At 43.3% G+C, this 26,688-nt stretch overlaps 1 protein-coding gene and 1 long non-coding RNA gene across 6 annotated transcripts in view; one reads left to right on the top strand and one right to left on the bottom strand.

The window, feature by feature from the left end:
• Positions 1–4,640: 4,640 nt before the first annotated feature.
• IQCA1 (IQ motif containing with AAA domain 1) overlaps positions 4,641–26,688 on the bottom strand; it is a 104,879-nt gene continuing 82,831 nt past the window's right edge. The window contains exons 15-19 of one of the 5 annotated variants that reach the window (XM_035331732.1): positions 24,340–24,539; positions 15,875–15,961; positions 12,747–12,924; positions 9,398–9,636; positions 5,390–5,491 (exon numbers count right to left, since the gene is read on the bottom strand). In XM_035331732.1, coding sequence (XP_035187623.1) covers positions 5,405–5,491; positions 9,398–9,636; positions 12,747–12,924; positions 15,875–15,961; positions 24,340–24,539 — 791 coding nt within the window. In that variant the 3' untranslated portion in view covers positions 5,390–5,404. The other 4 variants (XM_035331734.1, XM_035331731.1, XM_035331729.1 and 1 more) reach the window with 4 other exon arrangements.
• The window catches only part of LOC118169923, a 67,026-nt gene continuing 58,049 nt past the window's right edge, over positions 17,712–26,688 (top strand). The window contains exon 1 of the long non-coding RNA XR_004752358.1: positions 17,712–17,784. This is a non-coding gene — a long non-coding RNA (uncharacterized LOC118169923). The remainder of the gene's footprint in view (positions 17,785–26,688) is intronic.

Raw genomic sequence — 26,688 nt, forward strand, 5'->3', positions numbered from 1 at the left:
GCAAGGACAAGTGTTGGCACTGCTTTTAACAGGAGTTGCAGCGCCTGATTAGAGGGCTTTGGCCGTAGCAGCACAGCCTGAGCACTTGACATAAGCCAGGGATCTAATAATACCCAAGGCGCATTGTGAGAGCGTGACTTCACGGCGTCTGCTGCCTTTTTACCCAGCGAGGGCTGTTTTTAGGGGCTGAAAGCTTGCTGCCAGGCCGGAACCCCTGCTGGGGCCGGTCAGACATGGGATGTGCTGGTGAGGCTGGTGCTGGGGTCTGTAGGAGCCCAGAGGCTGTGGAGCAACGTGGAGGTGGTGGGCAGCACTTCAGGCCTCCGCAGGGTGACAGAAAATTCCCTCAAAGCCTGCAACCAAGCAGCATCTGGGTACTGCAGGCAGCTGGGATCTCCTGGGGGGTATGCTTGTATGAGCAAATGGTTTTAAAAGAATCAGTGAAAAGAAGAAACTGCTTAGAGACCAGGAGTGTCAAAAGTATAAGCCTTCTGATTATAACTCTGCAAAGACGGTTGTGCTCAGTTTTTGGCTACAAGAAGGCTGTGGAGATGCTTGGTACATGTGGGGAAGAGCGAGGACGTTGGGAAGGGCCTGGAAACGAGGCTGTGAGGGGTGGCTGAGGGAGCTGGTGCTGCTTTGTGTGGGGTGGAGGAGGCCAGGGGCTCCTGCAGCTACTGAGAGGAGGCTGTGGCCTGGTGGTGCCCATCTTGTCCCTCAGGCGATGCAGGGACATGGCCTCAAGTGGTGCCAGGGGAGGTTTAGGCTGGGCATTAGGAAGAATTTATTCATGGAGAGGGAGGTCAGGCACTGGAAGTGGCTGCCCAGGGAGGTGGTGGTGTCCCCGTCCCCGGGCGTATTGTTGAGCGGTGAGGATGTGGCACTGAGGGACATGGCTTGGTGGTGGGACTTGGTGGGCCAGGTTGATAGATGAACTTGGTGATCCTGAAAGCCTTTTCCAACCCTGATAATTCCATGATTCTGGGATCATTTACAATTTATTTGTGCACATTGGCTCACGTGAGGTTTTCAGTATGAACAAGGATTTCCTACAAATGTCCCAGTCCTGAGAATGATCTCCCTGCATTTGCTCTCCTGCTCAGTGCCTTCTGACTTAGGGATCTGCCTGTTTTTGGTTTCTTATCCATCCCATTCCAGGTGCTTTGTTAAACTGCTTGTTTCTTAGGCTCATCAATAGTGTTTAAATCAGGTGACAGGCATCTCGTCTGAGGCAGGGCATTCACTACACACCTAAAATCTTATTTATGGCATGTTTCTTACAGAGGGTCTTGTGGCAAACTGGCAGCCACCCACCTCTCATGGACTAGGTTTGGCAGCTGCCACCTGAGCCTCCGGTCCATTTGATGCCCAGGGGATGGGAACTGGGGGTCACTGCTGTTTTTGGGAGGTGAAGACAGTCTGGTGAGTTTGGGCAACAGGGAGGCTGTCAAGAATGGCTCCAAGCTGCATCCCTTGCCTTGGAGGGGCCAGATCCACAGAGGCCCCAAGTGCTGGCACCACTGCCTGGGCTCCTGCTCCCAGCTCAGCACAGCACCAGGCCATGGGGGTCTACATTTAAAGCACTTGAAAACTTGTAGGGCAAAGATGTGCCAAGACTCAATAGTACCCAGGAGAGCGAAGTCGCACTTTGCTCCCTCATCCTCAGCTTTTCCTCCTCATCGTCAAGAGCCTGGGTGTTTTAGAGGGGTGTCCCGCTTGGTGTGGTTGAAGCAGAAAGACAGGGAGCGAGCATGAACACTTTAAAAAGCCATGTCATATGTAGCTCTCCCGGGTTTGGAGGAAGCAATTAAGCCAATTAATTTATTGGTAAATTATCTTATGATGAAGTACAAAATAACTGCAATGAAACGCTGACATTCACATTAATACCAAATTAGTTACTGTATTATGACTGTTCTTACAATGAATGCCCAGTAATTTAATAGTAATGGGACATTTAAATAATTTAGCTGATAATTCTCTAGATCACTTACATATATAAATGAGTGTGACAGCTTCTTTTCTCAACTTTGCTGGTGCTGCTGGATTGCCTCCCACTGCCACGCCAGGAGGCAAAGCAGCCTGGTGCCCTATGCTGCAGCCACTTGCTGAAGACCAAGGAGAGGACAAGGGTAATAATGGGGATTTTTCTCCCTCATCCTATTTCAGGATCATTGTGCCAAGAGGCTGCAGCTGGCAAGCATTAGTTGCCTTGCGGCTGGGCTCAGTGTAGCCACAGTCCTTTTTATCTGCATCAGCCCGAGCCTGGTGCAGCACCTCTGGCAGCACGACGTGTGAGAGCACTATTAGCCTCACAGCGGGATGGGCGTCGGAGATCCAGCCAGGGCCACTTAATTGAATAGTTCAGCCATTGACACCGAAATTACTGCCTGTTGGCTCTGCTTGATGCAACAGCTTCATTTTCAAGGTGCTGCACTTTCTGTAATAATAATTATAAATAGCATTAAAATTGCTCCTCAACCCCCCAAGAGGACAAGAGGAGAACTTGAGCTTGACTAAAGGCAGCTCCACGCAGCAGAATTTGCCCACTCTCTGCCGGTTTTTGCCCTGGGAGTCAGCTTGCTGCCTGGTTTATCCCCTCTTCATCATGCCCCCCACCCATGGACCTGGCTGTAGATACACCAGCTGTGGCTTCCAGACCCCTCTGGAAAAACACAGAAATTCATCTTTGCACTTTATGCCACCAGCAGCCATTGTTGCAAGCTATACCTAGAAGATAAATTGTTCCAGGGCTTTTTTTCCCCCCCTTAAACTGAATACTGGGGGAAAAATGCAGGCTTGTGCCCTGCCAAGCCCACCTGAGGTGAGATGTTCACACATCCTTCCTGCATGGGCTCAGAGTCGTGCCCCCAGAGATGGATGTTGCCTGTCAGCATGTTACTTCACTATCGAGGCTGCACTGAACCCGCTGAAATATTATTTAATGGTCTTGCTTACATCCAACCTAAATGCAGTCTTTTCATCACATCACGTTCTGCTGTCAAACCTGTTGTGGAGAGGAGTATTCCACTGTCTGCAAGATTGAGGACAGAATTATCCAAATCAGCTTGCCTGTAGAGGAGAGCAGCAAAGAGGCTTTTAGCACAAACCCTGTCACTTCTCTTGGGAGTCTGGCTCTTCTCACCGAGGACGAAGTTGCAAAGACCCTTTTTTAATTTGGACCTGCTGCCAAATTTGTGAAGCCAGCCTGCTGCAAGCAAGCAAGCATCTGCAAAGAAAGAATGAGAGGAAAGCCAAATGCTCTAGCTCTAGCTGCTCTAGCTGCTCTGCTGCAAGTGATTAAATCCAGGGCCTTGCGGGGACCCTGGTGTCAGGGTTACTGCTGGGGTGGCTGGAGGCTGGTGGCGAGGACTCACACGCAAAGAACAGTCCCGAGGTTTGCACAGCAGGCATTTCCTCTCCTGGGATTTGGCTCCCTGGGGCAGCTCTGGGGACACAGCCTCAAGGTGGGATGGCTGAAATCTAGGGGAACCCCATACCAAGCAGCCAGGAGGAACCAGACAAAAAGGACCGCGGGAAGCCCAAGTCAGGGCTAGCCCATGTGTTGTGTTAGCATGACAGCCTGTTCTTCCCTTCCCTCAGGGAGAAAATTCACTTTATTAACCAGAGCCAGCCAGTTCCCTCTGCTGTGCTCAATGATATGATTACTTGAATTGTTTTCTCTACAGTTAGTTGCCTACAGGAATCTTTACGGGCTTTTGTTCTGACTTCACCTTCTCCAGGAGCATCTTTTTTTCCAGCTGATTTCTCATTACGAGCAGCAAGGGCTCAGTTCCACCCCTGGCACAGCATGCTGTGTTACAGCAGCTTCTCAAGCAGGTTTCTGGGTGGGCGTTCACCTTTCCGCAGAATTTCTGTCCTAAAACATCTTATGGACGAAGCACACGGGTCAGAGCACATTTTCTACAAGACCCTGGCCAGCATATTTTTGATGAAACAACTCTGTTCCAGCAGGGAACCGGGGCAGCAAGGGGTTGGGATGTACACTACAAAGATACAGAAAGGATTAAAATGTGATCATTCCCTGTTACCCAGAAGACACATTAAAAAGATGTTAACACACAGTGAGCAGTTGCTGTGACCCAGAATTGTGCCCAAAGTGAACTGTAACCGGCAGGGCGTACGTGGCACAGCTGTTTACAAATACCTGTCCAAATACTATCACGGACTACTTGGTGCTCTGTGTTTCTGAGCAGGCTTAGCTCCCTGAACTTGCTCCTTGTGATAGCTGGACATTAGGCCTAACCCACTCTAATGAGTAGGAAACGCCACATCAAAGGCACGGGACCAGGGAATCTGTCCCGCCAAGTGGCTCAGGTCCTTCTGTGAAGACAGCATCCATGTCACAGAGCGCCATGTGCCCAGTCACATGGAAACATCTGCTGTGATCCCACAGGCTGCATCAGCACGCTGCTTTGTGCCCAAAGTCTGAAAGTGTTGGGGCAGACACTCACCAGTGGGTTCCTTGCACACGCAGAGCTTGCAGGACTGGATTTAGAAGAAAAAGCTAAAGCAGTCCGGGCTGGATTGGGCTTAACACAGCAGGAAACAACCTTTTAGAAAGCTGAGGCTCCGTGACCATATTCCCCAATGCCCTAACTGCTGCTGTTCTGTTGCATATCATTTATTTATTTATTTATTTATTTTTTAAGCAACAGATACATTGCAGTTTGGGCAAACAAGATAATTGGTCAGGGCTTTTGTACTGCAAAATAGATTCTCAGGACATCCACTAAAACGAACCTCACTGTTTGCTTTTGCTCTTGTTCTGCTTTTTAATGTTTTCTGTGATGCATCAAAAGGTGGAAAAGTGCTGGTCCTAATGTGGCTATGTAAATATTCAGTTTCTGGTAGATTGCATTAAGTGTCTTATAATCCATCCCAATTAAAAAGCAGTCTTTATAGCCGTAATAGTTTTATTGAGAACTGTAACACATTAGACTTACAGATATATAAAGCAGTTAGTTTTATAAAGCATATAGGATATTAAAGTAATGAAAGACATTAATGTGACATCAATTTTTAAGGAGAGTTACTTGCTGAAATAAATGAGGATAGCCTAAAAGTTGATGGCATGTTTCAGTCCTGAGTAATGAACCCCTCTGCCCCCTAAAACCTCTTAGAATAAATAATGCTTGAGCAAGTCAGTGGCCATTAACTCTTTATCCTCTGAGAGCTACATGTCACATTGATGTCTCATCCTATTTAGTAACTTTAAAAATGCATTCAGAAATGACTTCTCTTTCCTGGGATAGCTGTAACTTGTGATGCGTTATTCTGAAATTCTGCTTTCCTATCGTCTCCCCGCTTTTTGTTGAAGTAGAGCTGTGACTGGTGTGCAAAAGTCTTGAGGAAGTTAGTTTTTCTCTTTTCCTTCATTTTCTTATTTTGTTTTTCCCTTTCCTGCTTTCTCACTCTTTGCCAGCGCTCTGCTGCGTGCTCTACCCAGAGGTGTCTTGGCATACCAAGCCTGGAGAATCAGAAACCATGCGTATGTTTTAATAATACTAAAAGCAAAATCATGGAAGAACATTTAAGAGACTTTTTACTAGTAAAATGGAACATTCCTTACAAAAACCTTAAAATCCTGGCTGGTTTGTGGAGAAGCAGAAATGAAATCCTTAGATCTCTTGAGAACATTGTTATAACAAGAAGTATAGCAATTGCTCGCTTGAAGTGTGTCTCATTAACAGGAATACTTAGCTGGGCCATTTGTGTTGCTATAGTTATGGAAATGTTAGAAGTTCTATGATCAACCCTATTTCCGAGGTATATAGCTCTTGTCAAAACCCCCTCTGGTCTGGAACTTGGCAGCAGACAAAGCATATGCTTCTCATGGTTCTGCAAATCAATCCAGACAGTTTTTATTTCAATGAGAGAGCTTAAGAAACAAAACAAACCCCAAACATTAAAAACCTGTTTATTGCTTTCAGATGCCTGTTCACAGTCCTGTGACTTGTAAATGATTTTGGTACAGTCGTTCTGCAAACTTGCCAAGCTCCTGGGCTGTAATGTCAACAAGGCAGTTCTCAGCCATGTTAAAATCATGTAAAATGAAGCAGAGGGTAGGGCTTTAAAATTAGTAATGTGCAGGGACTCATCATTCCCCACATGTACATACAGGAACCTTTATCAGCAAAGTCCTGCCTACACCAGAGACTGAAATGCCAGTAGGTGTTGACATGTTTGATAAAATGCATTCCCTCTTGGCCATACTCATCCATACACCGCCCCAGGAATGAATGTCTTTCCTCTGACCACAGACCACTATTTAATGCCACCACTGCGTCTCCTCTGCCCTTTGTTTGGGCTGCTGTCTCCTGCAACCCTCCTACCCTATTAACATCACATCAAGTCTGTCCTTTCCATATGATCCATCCAAAATGCTGCCTCCACCTTGAACCTGGTAAGGCTCCGCGTAGGAATTTGCCTTGTCCAGTTTCCTGCTCTGTGTTTATGTGTTACAGAGGGGCAGCAGCGAGAGAGGTTTTGGGGAGAAGAGGTTTTGGAAGTACAGAAGGAAGACAAGCCCTTGTTATTCCTCTCCCAGTCCTGGATGGTCCCTGTGGATGCCTAAGGGTTCCCTGGGTCCCAGAAAGGGGCTGATGACAGTCACCCTATTGGTGCCTCTTGTGCTGCAGATTAAATACTGTCAGCAGGTAAATGAAGCCTGACAGCTGTCAAACGTTCAGCTATAGCACTGATCTCTGCTCTAATTGCCTGAATCCACTGGGCATCCCCTCTGCAAGAGCCTCGACTGCACAGATTAAAGCCTCACACAGCCTCTCATGCATCCACGCCTTGGTGCTGTGACAGGAGGTGTCCGGGAGGAAACCCTGTGCTCCCAGCATGGTGGTGAGCTGGATTTCACTGTCCTAAACATGGCCAACCCATTCCTCCATCAGAAGAGACACAGCTGGGACAGGATGGGGCAGGGAGAAGCCTGGAGGTGGCTGTTTCTGGTCCTTCATGCATAAGTGGGATACGAAAGGCAAGTTGTACTCTCTCAGGAGCTGCCTGTTTTGACCACCATGGCCTTCACTGAGGACCTCAGTGCAGCATGAGGAGAGGAGCCCTGCCTGCAGGCAGAGTTAAAAATCCTCGCTGCTTGGAGGGATGACATCCACAGCTCTTTGGTATAGGCTTTCCTATGGATTTTGTACCTGTCGCTGCCAGGCAGAGCTAGCGTGCTGGCTGGACCACCCTTTGCTCCTGTAGGGCCACTGCTCTGTCTGTGTAAGGATTTCTATCAATCACCCTGGCGCAATAACTTATAATTTCACAACCACGGATGTATAATTGGGGCAGAAATTCGAGTAAATTGGATGAAGAAATCACATTATCACAAATTTTTGCATTATTTATATTCATTTTGGAACACTGGCAGAATATAAATGTCAAACAGGGAGATTCATGTTTCCAGTGAATAGAAATCAAAGATTCATCACAGCGCTAATCTTTGCTTTGAATGCCGCTTTAAGTTTTAGCCACCCCACTTCAAAAGGGACAAAGCAAAGCAACAGAAGAGGTCCAGCAATGGCAATGATTAGAGGCTCGGGAAGAGGGGCTTCTCTGTGAGACGAGATGAAGATCCTGGAGTTAATTAATGCACAGGCCATTTTGACAATCCTCTTCCCCTGTGCCACATTACAGGTGCTGAGGCTAGGTTCCATGACATTTAAGGGAAACAAATTTAAAACAGATAAAAGGAAATACTTTCTTAAGGGCTCTAATTAATGCAAGGAAATGATTGCCATGGGATACTGAGAACAGCATCATTTTAGCAGTGTTCAAATGAAGTGCCGTCTGCATACCCGTGCTGTACAAAACAGGCACATTTGTAGTAAGGGGAATAGTATCTGCAAGTTAAACTTGCTCTAAGTACTAGCTCTCATGTTTCAGGCTACAAATGGATTACTACTTGGAGCTGGGAACGATATGAGCTTTTTCTTCACTGTAACACTGAACCATTAGCCTTTCCCTGAGGAAAGATATTGGTTTAGATAGGAAGCATGAGGAAAAAAGAGTAATTTGCCAAATATCACAAATGCTGCCTATGCTGAGCGAGCCAAATGGCTCAAAATGGAAATTGGAAAGCGTTCAACAGGGCTGGGAGAAATATGCACTATCATTAGGTAGCAGTGGAAGAAGACTTGGACAAAGTTGCATGGAACTACAGCCTGTTTATTGTGCAGGGTGCTGCGGGGATTCAGAACCAGAGGGCATTCTACAAGCAGCATGAAAAGGAAACCTTTCAGCCAGGGGAACTCAAGGGTTTGTAAGCATGTCTGTGTAGAAGTTGGCAGGGGCAGGGAGACCAGAAAGCCCTTGTAGGGTCTCTTGGCTTCAGTACTCAAGTCCTGTCCCATCTGGGGCCCCTGGGGCGGGCTGCAGCTCTCCTGGGTGCATAGCAGGGCCGTCCTGCTCAGCGGCCAAAGGTTTTACTAGCAGTTAGTAGGCTTTCAGAGCCTCGGCCAAGTATCGTGCCATTCTCCTGCAGTCAGTGCCCCAAGCTCTAGTGTTGTACTCAGTGAGCTAGTTCAAGCCCAGTTCAGCTGTCCCTAAGCTACACTGAAGTTACCTCGGCAAATAAATTGTAGACCTGTAGCTGAAACTGATAAACTGTTCCCATTATTAGGAAAATCAAATGCGATACAGTGAAAGCAGAATTAAGTACCGCATAAAAATAATCCTAGTCTAGGGAAGAATAATTATTACTGAGCTACATGTGGAAGAGGTATCTCTCTGCAGGATGAGCCCTGTATATTTGAGGTGCATATTGTGCACCAATTTTATGGCTTTGGGGGATGGAATTTGAGGCAGAAAGTATTTTTTTTTTTTTTTTAATCCCCTACACAAAAACTTGTATGAGAAAATTCTTGTCTGAGAAAATTAAAAAAAACAGAACCTGCTCCCTATGTGGAACACCCTGAAGATCCCAGATGTCCAAGATTTCTGCCTTCTCAAGAAAATACAGCCAGGCCTACCAAGCGTGGCAGCTCCAAAAGGGATGAATGCACCGTGCCACCGGCACATGCATCGTGTACCTGTGCACGTGAGGGCCGCTCTGCTTGCAACAAGCTGGGTGCAGGCAGCAGGTTCAGCAACGCGGCGTGCCAGGCGCGCTGCCTGTGCTGAGCTGCTGCCTGTAATAATCACCACTTGCCTGGCACATCCAGCTGCCCAGCAGCCGGGGCTGCCAGGCATCCAAAAATGGGGGAGATGGGTGCTCAGCGCCGTCGAGCAATACATCATCACTCAAACAGCGATGTGCCAACCCATCAGCAGAATTAGCAGGTCCCTGGATCAAATGTGCCGACAAGGACACAACAGGGGACGATGAAAGACAGCCAGTTAACATAGCTCTTAATGTCACCTTAAACGTTTCCTCCTCCTCTTTGTACACTGGGTCCTGTCTGGCCAGGGGAGTCATGAACTCGGCAGTCTGCAGCGGCTTCCTGGTCATCTGCAGGAGGCGCAGCTCGCTCAGGACAGCACGCACCACCTGGACGATGTGTCCCTGGGTGAAACCGTCAGACACCTTCGCGAGGCAGCTTATGTTCAGTAAGTTGGTGATCACTCCTCCGTTCTGCTGGATGATGTGCTTCCATAACACTGCTCATCGGGACCCGGAAAAGAGAGAATGCCAAAGACATACACTAAGGAAAGCAGGAGAAATGTTTTTGCATTTGGAAATCGAACTAGGGAAATAAGGGTATCGGTCAGAGAAGCCAAGATTCAATTTTTTCTCATTTGCTGCTTCTTTCATCCACAGATTTGCAGCATAGGGGCCTTTAGGCACATCTGTTCTTAAACCATTAGTGATCCATTGCTGGCTACCAGTCAGTACTTTCAGAAAGTCATTAAGGGCACATAACGTGAGGTGGATATGTGTGTAAAAATGGAAAGAACTACTTAAATATGCCTGTGTGTATATGGAAGGAGAGCTCGTCCAGAATTTTCCCATTTGTGTGTGTAGAGTGAAGTGCCTTTATTAACAGCCTGCTTTTATTTCCGTGACCCTGATCACAGGTGACTGCTGCTGAACTGAGGGCTGCTATGGGGACTCAATGTCTGGTTTAGAAGCCAAAGGCCTCCAGCTACGCAGCCACATGTTGCAAATGCCAGGTGTAAATTTCTCTGTGATTGGCATTTTGCTTAATTAAATGGTGAACCTGTTTGTATCTTTTAGCTGTGAACCACTAAGACGTGGAGCTTTTACATGTTTGTGGAGTGCCTGAGATTTTTCTTACAAAAATTAAGTTATAGGAGTAAGAATTTTTGTTGTTTTTTTTTTTGCCTTTTGTAAAGTAATGGACTGTCTCAGAGAAGCTTATTAAAACTTTCATGCCATCTCACCACACTTTCCTTTAAAGCTTTAGACTGGAAGCACCTGGAGGAAACAAGAATCATGCATGAAGAACTTTAATAGGTTCTTGAATGATGATGAGCTTCTGGTTTGAGTATCCTTTGTTTCAATGTTCACATGTAGTATGAAAATGCTGGGTGGACAGTTAATGTTACTGGCTGCTGGGTCAGTCATGTAATGGAGAAAAGTTGCCTTACTTTTCCTTGGATTGTAACGTAGATACTTAGGGACTTGTGCCCATAACTATTGACAACGTTGTACTACATTTTTCACTTGGGCAAACTGTGATCTTGCACTCGATTTATAACCATGCTCAATAACTATCGGCCAAATCAGTGACTCATAAAGGAGGAATTGATGCACACAGCGGTGAGCACTACTTCTGCATAGCTGTGTATTTGGTGCTGCAGCTTATCTTGCAGGAAGGGTCATACATAAATATGAGATAATGACCCACCAGGTGATTAATAGCAGGAAATCAGTAGAGGACCGTGACTCTCCCAGCTTACTGGTTTGTTATGCCACAGCTTTTCTGCTCAAACAGGTTTCTTCAGTTCTCAAATTGTGTCAGGCACTGGAAATTGTCAGGATTGGAAAATGAGTGCTCTGTACTGTTAAAATCTTATTTCTAATGAACTTCAGGGAAGGTGTGAGCTAAAGAACAAGCCGGGCACTTGAATGGGACAATGTCAGAAAATTAAAACTACAAGTTTAATCTGCTTTAAAATGCCAAGAGTTAACTTTTGAGGGCATTCTGAAGTTTGCAAGTTGAAATCCCTTTGGCTGGCCCTTCTTGTGACTCCAAATTAGTGGTGAGAATCCCAGAATGTGACAGGTTGAATCCCCAGCAGTGAACTAGCTAAATTCAGATGCTATCACCTCCTTTCTCTAGGCCTTACTCATGTCCCTTATCTGTTAGTAATTTATCAGAGCTGTAACCTAACATGAAACACATGTTACCTCACTTAGAGACCATTTCCCATCCACACTATGAAAATTATTGAATGTGGGAGAGATTTACAATGCGCTAGGCAGTCAAAACCTGTCTTGAGCTTGCCCAAACACGCATCATCTCTATACCTTGGCTGCCTCCACAAGAGGCAGTGCAAAAATGGACTTCACATTACAGTTGCATCATTTTGTAATAAGGTGAGTATGTGGAGCAATATCGTCTGGTTTACTCAGAGTGCAGTCATGTAGTGAGGTCCCTGAACTGAATGTGGTTTCTTTTAATCTGTATTCTTCTGGGTTGTGATCCGTCAGAGATCAGTAGCATGAAAGGAGTGTTTCCCTTGATCTGATGATCAACAGGGATATTCATGCTAGCAGCTGCTGGTAGGAGAAATGCAGCACTGAGAGTCCTAACTTAGAAGTGTTCGGTATCATTGTGAATAGTCCTAAATCTTTTTTCCACATCATCTTTAGACTGAACCTGAAAAGCCCTTCTTCTTACAAGTCCCCACATCTAGAATCCATAGTACTCACATAAGTGTGTATTAAATCACATGATATAACCAGAAAAAATATATATATTTCTGGGAACAAAAGCCCATCTGCCAGCCACTTCTCAAGAATGTGAACAACTACCATTTTTCTTGCACTAATTGATTCACACTATTAATTTGGAGCATTTCATCCTAGTCAGTGCTTAGCTATTGCAGACTCAAGGCATTTCAAACCTGAAGAAAAACTTCCATGCCTAAAAGTTTGTCTTTTTTTTCTAGCCATGTAAGTTGGTCGAATGAAAGACACAGTTCTCCTTAGAAGCTTTGACTCACAGCATTGCTGGTACTCAGTGAATTTATCAGACCTTGGGAGAGCCTGTCTATCACTGTAAACATTTGGTAGGCTAGAAATGCAAAACCTTGGATGTCTCTACAATGTCCCTCATGATCTGTAAGTACAAAAATGGAATTTGATAGCAACAAAACCCAATTCTCCAGACATCGTTCTGTTTATGGCAAGGCCCAAAAATGTATTGTTTAGAATTTAGAAACTAGATAGGAACAACAGAAATTCCCGGTGTAAAAAGAAAAGCTTAAAATAGAAAATGTGCACTGAAACAGGATCCTATCATTCATTTAGTGAAAAAACAGCTTGTGCTGATTTCAATGCACTCTAAACAAAAACTTAAGAAGAAATGTTAGTCACCACAGGAGAGCATTTTAAACCATTCTCCCAACCTCCACTCTTAATATCTGATCTTTGGGGTAGTGTGTTCCAGTATTACTTAAATTATCTGGAACCGAGAAGGACCTGGGGTACAAACTTAATTTAAAATCAATTCTGAGGATAACCAGACAATAAGCATGGAGGTTAAGCAGTAGTAATTGTCACTATGATTTGAAATACTTGCCAAATCTTGAAGCATAGTCAGGCCTAGGAATCAGAATAATTTTCTGGTAAACTTTGCAGAAAGGTTTAAGATTAGCATCGAAGGGACGGCTGGTGGTTCCCACTAGCAGCACTCTGTCCTGGGCTTTCAAAGCCTTAAGGAACTTGGGGAGAATCTTTTCCAGACGTTTTGGGTTCATCTTCAGAGTGTACATGTAATCACAAGGAGGCAAGAATTGTTATTAATACTGACAATTTAGAGTGAATGAGATGAAGCAATGTTAGATATAAGTAACGTAGACATGTACATCGTACATAGACTTGTTATATACAACAGGATTTTGGGCTCTTTTTCAGAAGTCTATTTGCATTTAGTATAAACAGACTAGATTCTCAACCTAAGTAGAAAGCCTTTGTCTTCTGCAATTCGAGTTGATTTCTGCCTATGTATCTGTGAGTTTGGGTGCTTGTGTCTTTTACTAGTGCATCTGCTGGTCCTCTTACTGAAAAGCAGGAAGGAAGCAACAACTCATTTAAAGAAGGAAAGCCTCATTTCCAGTTCAAGGAGAAATATTGCTTGGGCCTGCACACCTGATGAATCTTAACAAATAGAAAAATTACCTGGGTGTGTAACCTAATCTGGAATCCTTACAGCTCTTGGACGTTATGATCTACCAACTTCTACTGGTGTTTTAAATGTGAAAGATATGCTCCCTGATTTCTGCTGTGATTTTAGTTTGCTGAGGCTCTAACCCAGGAACACAAGCTCTTTGAACTCAACATTCATTTCTTTGTGATAAATACTATTTGACCTTATTATAAAAATTGAACTACTGTTTGCAGAGCAGATGACTGTTGAGCAAAACTTCTTACTGGATAGTTACATTTGATAATGCTCAAGTGAGTATTGGTTGGAGAAGCTTCATCAAATTGCTGTGATGTCGCCCTACAGTTAACAAAGCCATAAATAAATAAATGGGTTACGGTGGTATATTGTATTCAGAAAAGCCTAATGACTTAGAGGCCTCTCCAGAAATGATTGAGACTTCACTTCCAAGTCAGTCACACTCACTTGAAAACCTTTCACTGGGTCACCTTGTGATTTTTACTATATAGTAAGCAGGTACCTGAGAAACCTTGCCTCAAGTTCAGACCAGCCTTCCTTATAAGGTGTCTTCTCAGTTTTTTGTTGTTGTTTGTTTGTTTGTTTTTTAATTGTCTGCTTCCTTTTTCACCCCTTACTCGTGAAAATAAGTCCTAATTTATTCCCTGCATTTCAAACATGAAGTTTTTGGATGACATATCCACAGATTCACAGTAATTCATGGTTTGTTAGCACTAATTCATGGTTTGTTAGATGTGCTCATCTTAACTTTAAAATTTTAAATGGCTGTGCCAGTTCCAGACACAAGTGAAAAGTTGCACTCTCGTGTTAAGCCTACTAAGATAGACTGGCAGTTGTGTGCCAGCAGCTCTTGTTACGCTTTTGAAACTGATGTGTGTCCACAGTGCACACATTCAATGGATATGTACTGAAAGCTAATAATATCTCCTCCGCCTTGAAAGAAATATATCAGCAGCAAGAGAAGCTGTCAAACAGGCAAGCCAGGATCTCAGCCATCGTGTGCACCTGAGCTGGAGAAAAGTGGGGTGAATTGTGAAGGTGACCCCTATTTGCATAAGTACGAATGGCTGAACTGCTTGCACATCATCCTTGGCAACTGTGTTACCATAACATATTTGATATTTGACTGCTTTGCATCCCTTACAGAGGATTGGAGAGAGACTATTTTTGAGTGGGCATTTGAAGAATTTGAGTTGTCTTTTTACCAGGTTCTCAGTCACGGTACCAGAAATGTCATGCTGGGATTAGTAAAGTGACTTCCAGTCCCTCTGGCTTCTGAGGGCTGAATTTAGCTCGTCTTCTCCAAAACCCACCTCTCCTGAGTGCTCCTAGGGAAGGCTCCCCACACTGCCAGTTGCCTCTGCCTGTCCCTCCTCTTTCATGCTGTCTGGCTCCGAATATTGGTTATGCTGTGAGCTAAGTGGGACATGAGTGATTCCAAGCCTGGAGCCCCCCACTCGTACCAAGCACAGAGGAGACATTTCATTAAATTCCTGCAGATCTAGTGATTGGATTGCAGGGACAGAGGTGATACACCTGACTTTGAGGAGGGCACAGCGAGAAATTTTTCCTCACTGGAGGCTTTCAAAACAGTTAAAAATCACGAGTGCACCAGGCGATCTTTGGTCCCTCGTCTTAATTTGAATCCTCATCTGCACCTGCTGTGAAAATTTAAGCCCAAAAGTTTGTTTTCGGTGTAAGGACCACCAGAGGGCATCAATCAGTGCACACCCATCAGCTCGTGCAGCCCTCGCAGAAGTTAACGGCCTCATCCAAGGTGATGAGGTCTTCCAAAACACCAGGCGTGTGTCCATCACGTAACCTAGACACGCAGGACTTGCCTTAGGAAAAAAAGGTTTAATTTTTCACGTGGAGCTCTAAAATCAAAATATTTTGCAAGCAGCATGAATCTAATCAGGATTTCAGGGGAATTGCTCTCTGCTGTGGTGGCTGAGTTGCTGTGCCTATTGGGCAGTGTTTTAATTTTCTTTCTAGTGGGGAAGCTACACAAGACAGGAAGGAATGGAAGCAATGGAAATGGGACTCCTGGGAGCCCGAAGAAAATAATCTGTAAACATAACTATTTAATATATGCTCTTTGTTTTCACAGTGGAAATTTATCCTTGTTCCTTTATTGTTCACTTTGGCTCCATCCAATTTCTCAAATTAATAGAGCTGAACAATTTAAGCTCATCTTAACTTTTAGTTTCTTGCCTCATATTTTGAAATTCTCCATTATTCTCTTCTGCTTTTCAGTGCACTGATGAGCAGCGACTGGACTATTTTTAAATAAAGCAAGTATGGGTGTGTAGGAGAGAAATGTGACTTCTTAAGAGCCCCCAAGAGGTCACAAGACTCTCTTAAAAGAAAAAAAAATGTTAGTGAGACAAGCTATTATCAAGCAAGCTTTGGCAGGTCTGGTCATATGGGTATGTGCTAAGCTAAGAAATACACCTGTTCCTTTGTGTTGGCTGTAAGGCAGCGGGAGAAATTATCTACACTGAAATAAAAAGGGAGCAACTCACCTGTTCTTCAGCCTTCGGCACCGCTTTATAAAATGTTTTTTCTGTCTCTCCAATCCACACGACTGAAGGCTGCAGCTGCTTAGCCACCTAAGAGAAAATGGGAGAGAGAACGCAATAAGTTGATTAAAATGGCTACAATTTCATACCCGGGTGCCTGTAATTATGCTTTTGAATCCATAGTTCAGCAGTTAAAATTAGCTTGGTTTACTTTTTTTTCCAGGAACATTCAGCACTCATGGATAGCACTGGCTCTGCTCAGTAGACCTGGCAAATCAAATGGTTTCTGTTTAGGAATCTAATGTGGAGAACCCAACCCAAATCAGATCACGCTGACTGCTATGCTTGTGCTGCATTTCCCAACCCAAATTCAGCTGCTAAAGCCTGGACTTGGAGGTCAGTGGCAAGCAGACCACCAGCAGCTTTACGCTGGTTGCCCGTAGGATCCCTCTCCAGTTTTCTGAGGGCAAAACAGATGGGGAGAGAGGCAAGACATGGCCACTGAATGCTCATCTTCAGGCAAAATAGACTGGTGTGCAATCTTCTGGCTTACAACATAGCATTTAATTTGCAGTTAGCCAAAGAATTAAAATGGAGCCTGTTAAATTTGAAGGGGGGGTCTGCAGAATTGGGCTTTCCAGCTCCAAAGTCAGAGCACTATACCTCTGGTTCACAGCAGGATGGCAGCAATGCTACAGGCTTTTTCACATCTTGCACTCTCCCTATTGCTATAGAAACGCCAGTGGTTTAGACATTCTACTGCCAAATTTTAATCACTTTCCAGTGGCTCTCTGAGCTCTGCTGCTTCGCTCAGCAACAGAAGTGATGGCTGGAGGAGTCAATGGGTAACGAGGCAGCATTCTTCTCTCCTGCCTTTTTTTTTTTTTTCCTTTTTTTTTTTTTTTTTTTTTTTTTCCAGTTGAAGCTGCTGCTTCCAGGAAGGAAGCTTACAAAATCCATAGGTTTTATTTATCATAAGCCTAGTGTTTGACTGACAGATAGTGCAGGAAGAATTAAGTCATGAACATCTTCCCTCAAAGCCCCACAGTTCATTTTTATGGACACGTTTCAAAAGCACCAAGATTGTGTGTGTGCCTGTACAGTAAAAATGGACGGAAGACAGGGGAAAATAAAAGTAGATGAAAGCTGTTAAACTAATTTGCTCTGCTGTGCTGCTGATGGGATGAGGTGGAAACAATGCCATCTTTGGCATGTGGCACTTTATTTGCAGCTACATGTCAGCCCTAGAGCATGTCAAGTGCTACCTTTGAGTTCAGAATGGCTTCATTGAGGAAAATAAAGCTTTCTCTTTTGTTAGAAAGCTGAGACTATTTAGCATTAATAACGAGGACTGAAGAAAACAATGCATCATATCATGAAAAATAATATGAATATCCTGCAAAAATGGATATGTGCACCTAAGCAGTTATGTGAACATTTATCTGTATGTATAACTTTAAAGGGTAACTTCTCAGTCCTGCAATGTATTGAGTATGCAAACTGGAATAAAATGACGGATTAAAATAGTACAGCAATACTAACTGCCCTTTAAGGTCAGATGATTTTTATCTATCTTCTATTTATCTATTTTCAGAGGTCTGTTTTATATTCCTAAGCCTGCATACTCTATAAGGTATAGTGCAGAAGGCAAACTTGAGGTTTTCATTGAATTGAACTGTGCAGCAGCCTTAGACACAGGGTTTTTCTGCTGAGTATCCTGTTAGCCAAGGCCTGACACCAGCAGGAAATGCAAATCAGCCCCACTGATTTGCACTTGCAGGTGAATTCAGTCAGCGCCTGGCAGTTTATAAATAGGTCTGGAGGCAAGCAGAGAAGAGTGATGTTGTAGCGGTCATGTAGCAATGGTGGTGTGATGGGTATTCTTTGGATAATTAAACTTTGGGAAGAAAAAGGTAAGTTGTAGGTTAGTTGCTAAGAGAAACTTGCGCCTTCTTAAAGAACAATATTTGCGTTTCATGTACTGACTCTGAAATCTGCTCTAATGTGTGGAAACTGACTCAGAAGTCCTTACTAAATTCGGTACTGCTAATGAATGGATCATCACCTGGGCTCTTCTGATGTTTCTAATGGTTCCCTTTACCTTCTGAAGCATAAGATAATGCTGAATTTTTGCTCCTGTTGTCTGTGTGTGCCTGGGGAGGATGTCAGATGAGGTAAGATGAGACTGCTCCCCTTGAAACCTGCCTTTCCCTGGCTGAGGTTTGGGTTTAGTGGCATGCTGTCTAGTCAAGCTTACCAACTGTGTGTGCATGCTTTACCACCCCAGTAGACTCTGTCACCATGGGATCTACTCTTGCTGTGATGCATTCTTCTCTTGTTGTTCACATTTATGATGCTGGTGATGTCTCAGATACTGACATGGGTTACTGCTCTGTTTAAGGTAATGTAAAGAAAACCTGCATGTTTTGCTCTGCAAGGTGCTGCAGCTGCATGAAGCTTGGGGAGCAGTGTAGCTGTTCTGCAGCATTTCCTCCATACCTGCATGTCTGATGCTGCAGTGCGATGTGAAGTGGGGAATCGGGGTGGGGGAGGCTACTAAGGCTGTTAGAGCTTTTGGCAGTGGCTGAGTTCTGCTCAGGTACTTCAAAGGGAACCATGTCATCTCCTCGGTGGGGCTGCTGCAGTCTGGAGATGCAGATCTTCCCCATTTGGCTCAGAGGTGGCTTCAGTGGTTAGCAGCTCTCTAAAATGGAGCCTGAAGGTTTTAATCAGCCTGTAGTTTCATTTTAACTTTTAAGGAAGAATGTTCACTATTTTCACACCTTTTGTATTTTTTGTCCCTTTTTTGTCTCCCACCAATTATGTGAAAATACAATGAATAACCTGAGTTCTGTCTGTCTCTTAAGCAGGTATTTTCCTGGGCTTTCTGTTTTAAGGCAATGAATTAAATGTATAAAGTGGCCTGAATCTATTTTTCTGGCATTGGTAGGTGCTAATGTAACTGAATTCTGCATGCTGCTTTTCAGTCATCCTCCTATTGCCAGATCAGGCACCCAGAATCTATCAGCATCTAATTTACATTGTTGGCAGATACGTAGCAGACTGCACATCCCCGTGAAAATGCTTCATTTGAATTATCCATGGACAGTTTGAATCCATGGATAATTAAATGCACTGTACTTAATTAATTTGTAATTGAAATGTTATTAGCTTTGCTGCATTCTCCAGTTTGTTGGAGCTGCCAGTAGATGGCTCCTTAACCCTTCTAATACTGCACTGAGTTAGCAGTGATCTGTGCTGGAAGCTGCTGTCTGATGGTCAGCACTGAGCAATGGAAGCTTCATTTGCTCTTCCAGAAGATTATTGTGAGAGTCTTTTCCTGCTGTCTATCAATATTCAAAGATCGATCAGCATTTTTGTTAACTTGGATTAACTTTTTCACATTTGAGGGCTGGAGTTTAATAGTGAAATCAGTACATATCAAAGTACTGAAACCTGATTCTAGCAGGGGCTGCATGCTCATGACTCTTCCAAACTTGAAGGTTTTGATTAAATTTGAAGGAATTTTGTTAAAGGATGCAAGTCTGTCTTCCTGAAGATGAATTTGTTGCTGAAAACTGCTCAATCTCGAGTATATATTCATGAAAATGCTCTAAAACAGCTGAAGCAGAGATGTTGAAACCTTTGATCAGACTTGAACTGCAGGAGCAAGTATTTCAGTGCTACAGTAATGATGCCAATGTACTCCAGTTTGGCAGAGAGAAAATAACTATGAATGCCTTCTAACAGGACACAATTATTTTTTCAACATTAGAGTAGCAGTGTATAGCTTTTGTGTCATAGAAATAACAGTCAAATTGATCACTGGTGATGCTCATTGCTTCCAGGACCTAGGCTTCTAGCAGGCTGTGCTGCACTAAGATAAAAATTGCTCTGGACAGCTGGAAGAAAGGCTGAGGGTGCTGTTCCAAACTTCAGTTGTAATGAAAGGGTCTTTTTTGGCACTAAATACAGATTTCTGACAATGTCCTAGGTTTCGAAATTGTTGCTTCTAAATGCAAGGATTATATAATTTTGACTTAAATAAGCTCAATCATTTTTTGGTTAGTATAATGCTTTTTTATTCAGTAGTATCTGCTAAACAGCATAACCAAATAACCTGATAATGCAGTCTATTAACAATGATGGTGTTGAAATATTTCTACAGCACTGTAACACTCCTTCAGTACAGGCGGCTGCACAGCATACACAGAGCTGTTGATACACATACATGACTTCTGTGCTGGCATTTCCTCCTGACCACTGCTTTCCCAACCTTTTAGCCTGGTCAGCGTTGCACTCATAACCCATTCCCATGTGTGGCTTTTCTGCACAATGTGCTTTCTGTTGCTGTGGCCCTGCTGAAAGACCTTAGAGGGGCTGTCTCACTCTGGCAGTGATTAACCTGATGGCTGCCGTATGGCTGCTAACAGAAGACCAGTGGTTGTGGCTTTTATTGCCTTGGAGTTAAAGCCCTGTAAACTACCTGTGTTTTAACACCTCTGTGTCACTGAATCAGCCTTCTATGTTTCTCCACAATCCTTTCTGTATTTCCTTTAGTTTGCTTCCTTCATTATCTTCCCATCCTTTACGTAAGCTGTAGCACTGCTGCAGGAGTGTTTGTGCCTTCATGGGAACAGGGGAGAACCAAGCCCTTGGTTGGTACAAGCTGGCTGAAAGCTCCATTTGAGTTCAAGCTGGCTCAGTAAATGGAAAATGTGGCTTAACTGAGAGATTCCAGGATGTTCTGGTTTGCACTTGAAGGATGAGATTTGTTTTGAGAACTGCAGGGTATTTTTTGGATGTTAGAGACGGATCCTTTCTTCTCAGAAGCAGAGCTGACCTGGTGGGCTTTGTCTTTAAGGAGGACACAAGAGCTTGGGCCTGGTGTTGCAGCTTCTTTCAATAGCTTTCCTATTTAATATTAATCCTCCCTACATTTCCTTTGAATAGGCAGATTGAAATGTTGGTGTTTTCCTGTTCTGGTATGAGAAGTCATTTCCTCCATATGACATTTAAAATGCCTGCTTTGAGTAACACACAAGCCTCTTTTTTGGATCAGGGCTGGTATGTCTCTTGCAAGTTTCCTCCCAGAAATAAAGGGGGTGGGGGATGAATTTGGCTCTTGCATCTGAAACAAATTAAAGCTTCATTTTTCCAGTGCTGTTCACTAGTTTAGGGTGTCTCCCATGAAACAACTGCCAGCACTCAACACTCTGTTGTGGACAGAAAGTTTCCTGATGGTCATTTTATGCTCTCCAGAGTTTCCTTTCATTATAGAAACTGTTGTTTGCTGATATGATAAGTAAATGAAAATGCAGGGTTACTTCACCTTTGTCACAGAGCACCATTAATTCATATTTAGTAAATCCTGGTGTTTAACAGTGGTTACATGGATTGTATGATAACAGAAACGTAACTGCCATGTTTCCTGTCATTCACTTACAACTGTAGGCTCGACTAACTCACATAAGGCACTTCTGGAGAGCTGGAGCAGAAAGCTTGCTTGACAATAGTCACAGTTGCTGTTTGCAGAAAAAGACCAGAAGTGTCTGATTATAGAGATAAGGTGAATCCTTCAGAAATCATCTGCATACAAAGTACTTTAATGAGGTGTACTACAGTAGGTCTGACAGTAGCATTTTTTATTTACAGCTCTCAAACTACATGTCAGCTGCGGGATACCATTTGCTTTCCCGGCTTGTATGCTGTACGTACCACTCTATTGTAGTCTTACAATAAAGCAAGTATGTATACCTGATATTTTCACCATGGGTGAAAATAACTTTTTGCAGGAAAGTATTCATGTTTCTAATGTCAAAGAAATTGCAATGTGTGTTTGTCTTACATTTGCTGTAGCTCAGGTAACAGCGGACACCTGCAAGTCAGAATATAAAGGTTTGCTTATCCTTTTCCCTCTTGTTTGATATTCTCAGTTAATCAAAACTTAACCGTGTGTGTCTGAGAGTATGGTATAACCCAGTTTCTGTACTGCTTTAGAGTACAGGACTTGATTGTGCTAGCAGCTGTGAAGGTGGATTCTGAGCACTACTGGCAACAACAGATGGCTATAGACCAGTAGGAGAATAAGGATTATTATGACAGTGCTGCTCAGTGTGATGGTAGACTTACTGTGTCAGTGCTCTAACTGCTCCAGATAACTTTCAGCCATCACTGTGTAGACAAAACTTGAAGGAAGGTGGATGTTTGTGGGGAGATGGCTCCAGGTTCTGAAGGACACAGCATAAGCAGCTCTGAGCCATGGCAACTGGTATCATAGACCAAATCAAAGGTGTGAGCTGACCTGGTAGTTGACCAAGAAGACAGAATGGAGATCTCTCATAAATAGTTTCAGCTCATTGGTCAAGAAATAACTTGAGTTATTCCCTCCCAGTTGCAGGACAATCAAACTGGATGGGATTACTGGATATTGGAAAGAAGCAGCAACTGGTGGTAAGGCAAGAGGAGTAGGTGGCCTTAGTAGGGACTTGAGTTTCCCAGAGACAAGGGAAATGACATTTAGTATTTTCAAAACCAGGGAAAGAGGTACTGTAACTTGAGTGGTGGCAGCCTGAGAGTGCTAGCTGTGTAGATGGAAGATTTTTTCTAGCCTGGCTCTGAGAATAATCAACAGATGGGACAAATTAGTGACATAGTCATGTGGGCAGAAGGTGGCAGGGAGAGGTCAAAAACCAAAGGAATCAAGAATGGAAACAAAATGTAGTTGATGTGAATGATGCTAAGACAGGTGCTATGCCAATATGAGCTTGCAGAAAAATGAGCATGCAGACAAGCATTCCTCGGGAAGAGACTGTACTGTGTTATTTGCTCTGTTATTAAAGGAGCAGAGTGTGGAGCAGTACTGCTGTTGCAGCTGGAATGAGTCACCTTTTGATAAGCAAGTGCCTGGACAGCATTCATTCCACATGATTGACTGTGAGCAACTTCCATCCTGGTACCCTATGGAGGTGCCCTGAAGTGTCATTGCTACTTTTGCAGGAGCTATAGAGAGAAGTAAGAAGAGAAGTACAGAAGTAAGCTTGGATTGCTTCTCCCTAATTTTGGAGGAGATATTGGATAATGTTACCATTTGATTTTGTGTAATCTGGAAAAAATTAAGGGTTTTTAAGCATCTATCTCTATATATGATTATACAAACATGTTTATGTATGTTCCAACTAATGTATATTATGTGTAGATGTATATAAAAAAAAGCACACTTTAATATCTTCAGCTGGAACCTCTTAGGAGTGAAAAGGACTGCCCTTCTTTCTACTGTGTTTAAGTGCTTTGTGCTCCAGCAGGGACTGGATGATGGAAAGGATGGTGTGTGTGCTGTGCCTGCAGCCAGACATGTGCTTTGCTGTTGATGAGGGCACAGAAACTGAGCAGAGAAGGGTGAAATGTGCAGAATGGAGGGAGGAGAGGGAGTATTAGTTCAGTCTGATGGCACTAGCTTGTGACAGGGAGTGCTAGATCCAGTGTTATCAAAGGGCCATGATCACAGCATCACAGCTTTTCCTTAGGCACTACTCTGACCAGGAAGAAATTGGGGTCCTTGGGGATTGCTTTACTTTTAACTGAGAAACCTATCTCTTCTGGAGATGGAGACACCTGTCGGAGAACCTGCTATAATACTAGACTTAATAAAATACAGCTGATAAATCCCAGGGAAGGCCAATTTGAATTCAGTCTTTTAGTAGGCCTCTGGCACTGGAAAAATATTGCATTTGGCTTTTTTCTAGTGTATGTGCTGTGTTTTTTCTCTTTAAGATTATTTCTTCTGGAAATGTTTACCAGCTTCCTTCCTTAGCAGAAATGCTGAGGACTTAGAATGTGGAAGAAATCCTGCCAGGAGAGTGTCTCCCTTTCTGATGAGGATTTGGGATATGTTTTTCACAGCTCATATGCCTTCTTTCATTTCCAGACTTCTCATACATTTCTGCTAATGTAATCCTGAACTAAGATTCCCTCTTCTGAGAAGCTTGCTGATAGGTAAACAGCAGTACAGTACAGGGGAGAGCTGTTTTGCAGCATAGTCCCAGAGGAAGCTTTTGACCACCCCTACTCTAGTATTTGATTAATTAAATGCTGCATGGCAAGCATTCCTGACTGATGTGCATATAAACAGAGAACAGAATTTTATTTATCTACAATGCTTTTCATATTTGAAGCAACACACAGCTTGCATAAAATGTTAATGTGAAAAATACGACTATTATAAGCAATTTCTCAAGGGGCATTACATCCTCTATAGTGGTGTACACAGTGGCTGTCAGCAAGTGGTTTTGAAGACTTGAAAACAAGAAGGCAATTTAAAATTTGGGTTGGCACCCTTTGGATCCTATGTGAGTGGTGTACCTGCTGAAACCAGAGCTCAGTATGAAGGAACTACCATACAGTTTCCTATTTGTGCTATAAAAGAAGTGAACTGAAACAACTTTGCAGGGAAGTACACAAAACGGTACCTTGAGAACCATGTGAAGCATCATTTGCAGGCCAGTCTTGCCTGGATATTTCCCAGCGATGTTGGAAGCAGATAAATTGAAGAGGTTGGCTCCTGTTTCTGTGCAGATGGCATCGACCAGCATTTTCTTTCCAACACCAGCAGGTCCAGCCAGTAATAAGGCTTTCACCAAAGGAGCCTTCTCATGAACTGTTTGGGAACCTGTAAAAAGTCATATGGCACTATTATTGCTTTCATTTAAGTCTGCCATAAAGGTAATGGAAAGATTCTACTTTTTTATTCACAGTAAATATTTTATAATGTGAATTCATTGTTTCATTAATGTAGCACAAGTGCTCTGGAGTTAACTAGTGTATAACTAGAGCTGTGGCCCCTTCAGCTAACACCCCTGTTTGCAACAAAATCCAGCCATCATTACTTGTACCTTTGGGTGGGCAAAAGTTAGCTCTAAATCTATGTGGGTTAAAAGAACACTACTTCCCTGGCAGATTTCTGAGGTAGGAGCACTGAAATGACACTGCTGTATGTGGATGTGTACAGATAAGCCTGGTGCTCTGCACAGGGATGCTTGCTTTCAGTTACACAGCAGTTGTTACCTAACTCCATCAGCTGTCAGACAGACATATAATTAGATATACCTGTGGCTTTAAGTTTGGCATTTGTTGTCAGAGCAAGTCTTCCCTTTCTGCAATTGGCCTTGGGCATAGATTCCTGCTGCACATAGGACTAGCAGAATTCCTTCCTGCTGTCTAAAATGACACTTTCCAGCTCCCCTAGTTTTAGAGAAAACAAACTAATGGGACTATCTATTACAGCTGCGTTTGTCAGTGATTTTGAAACCAGATGTTACCATGTATTTTACTTTCTCTCCTCTACCTTCTGTCTGCGCCTCCATTTTTGGACAATTTTTCCTCTTAAATGTTGTTACTGTTCAGTGAGTATTGAAGACTGACCATTTGTCACTTAGGCTAGCTCTACTCCCAAATCCTTCACTGTTGATATACTTTCTAAGCGCTGCTGCTGTGTGGTGTCAGCTCATCTGCAGAGGGGCAAATGCTATTTCTCAGCTGGAGTGTGGCAGCTGCATGTGGCAGAGCAGGTAAGATATATCTGCTGGGAGAAAGAGGATCTCTTCCTGCTCCCATAATTTTATTTGGGTGAGCAAATGCCAGGACTGCTATGCTTTACTTGTTCTGCCAGCAATGAGTGCTCAGCATTTTGAAACCTGTTTCAATAGCTGCTCCAGGTAAATTCATTCTGGGCTGTAGGAAATCTGCTCCATCACCTGGGAAAGCTAAGTGGAAATGCCTGTGTTTTGAAAACAACCATAGAGAGAGATTTAGGTGGTTGGCCATACCTTGTCTTCCCTGCAGCTCTGCCATTGCATCATTTAGGGTACTTTACAGCACTGTTACAGTAAAGCCCAGGTGAAACTCCGGAGGTGGCAGCAAGCACGAAATGTGAAATGTTTCATCCCTACCCATACAATAGCAAAATCACTGTCTTAATGTTAAAAAAAAATAAATCCTGTTGGGAGTGGTGATTGTTATAAAGTCAGTTTTGAAGTGTTTGTGCATCCACTTCTGAAGGCTTCTGATGTCTCTCAAAGTACAGGATTAGTGGGGAAACCAACTCCGAAGGTGTTGGTGTGCTTCTGAGGGAGACTAGCTTGGAAAAGTCCCCCGCATATGTGAAGGTAAGGAGGAACTCTCAACTTTAAGAACTTTAAAATTAAAGAAGGGGATGGAGATAAGGGGACAGATAGGTAAGAGCAGTATTTAACAATAAATCCTATCAGGCCACTTATCTGTGTCCTGATGGTTTAATGTTCCAAATAAATGGCAATGAACTGAGAGCTGAGATGAATGCCACTATTTCAGCACTGTGCAAGATGTAGTGAAGTTGTCAGCCACCCAGCCTTTATTAATATTTGGTTGTTTTGTATCAATTTATTACTATTATGCATAGATTTATTACAAGGGGTACAGCAGACTCCTCTGTGGTTAAAGATGAAGTATCTTCTACAATTATTTCTACTTTCAGCTGTTTGTAACTTTCTCAATGCCATTTAAGCTGTGACTTTCCTTGACATCAGGTGAAAATTGAGGAAACTTTTACTTCTACACATACACAACCATATAATTAACTAGTTTTGAGACTAATTAAGTAAAATGCCATCCATAATATATTGCCCTAATGGTGAAACCATTCCTGTGACATTTTTTGGCTCAGGCACTATTTTTTTTTTCTCAAGGCATTTTTCAAACTGCTATAGCAAACGTGCTCTAACTAGTCCAGGGTCTCTTCTCCTCAGATTTTTTTTTCCTAATTTAATAAATAGTGGAAAACT

The sequence above is a fragment of the Oxyura jamaicensis genome, chromosome 7 (assembly GCF_011077185.1).
Source record: "Oxyura jamaicensis isolate SHBP4307 breed ruddy duck chromosome 7, BPBGC_Ojam_1.0, whole genome shotgun sequence".
Taxonomy (NCBI): domain Eukaryota; kingdom Metazoa; phylum Chordata; class Aves; order Anseriformes; family Anatidae; genus Oxyura; species Oxyura jamaicensis.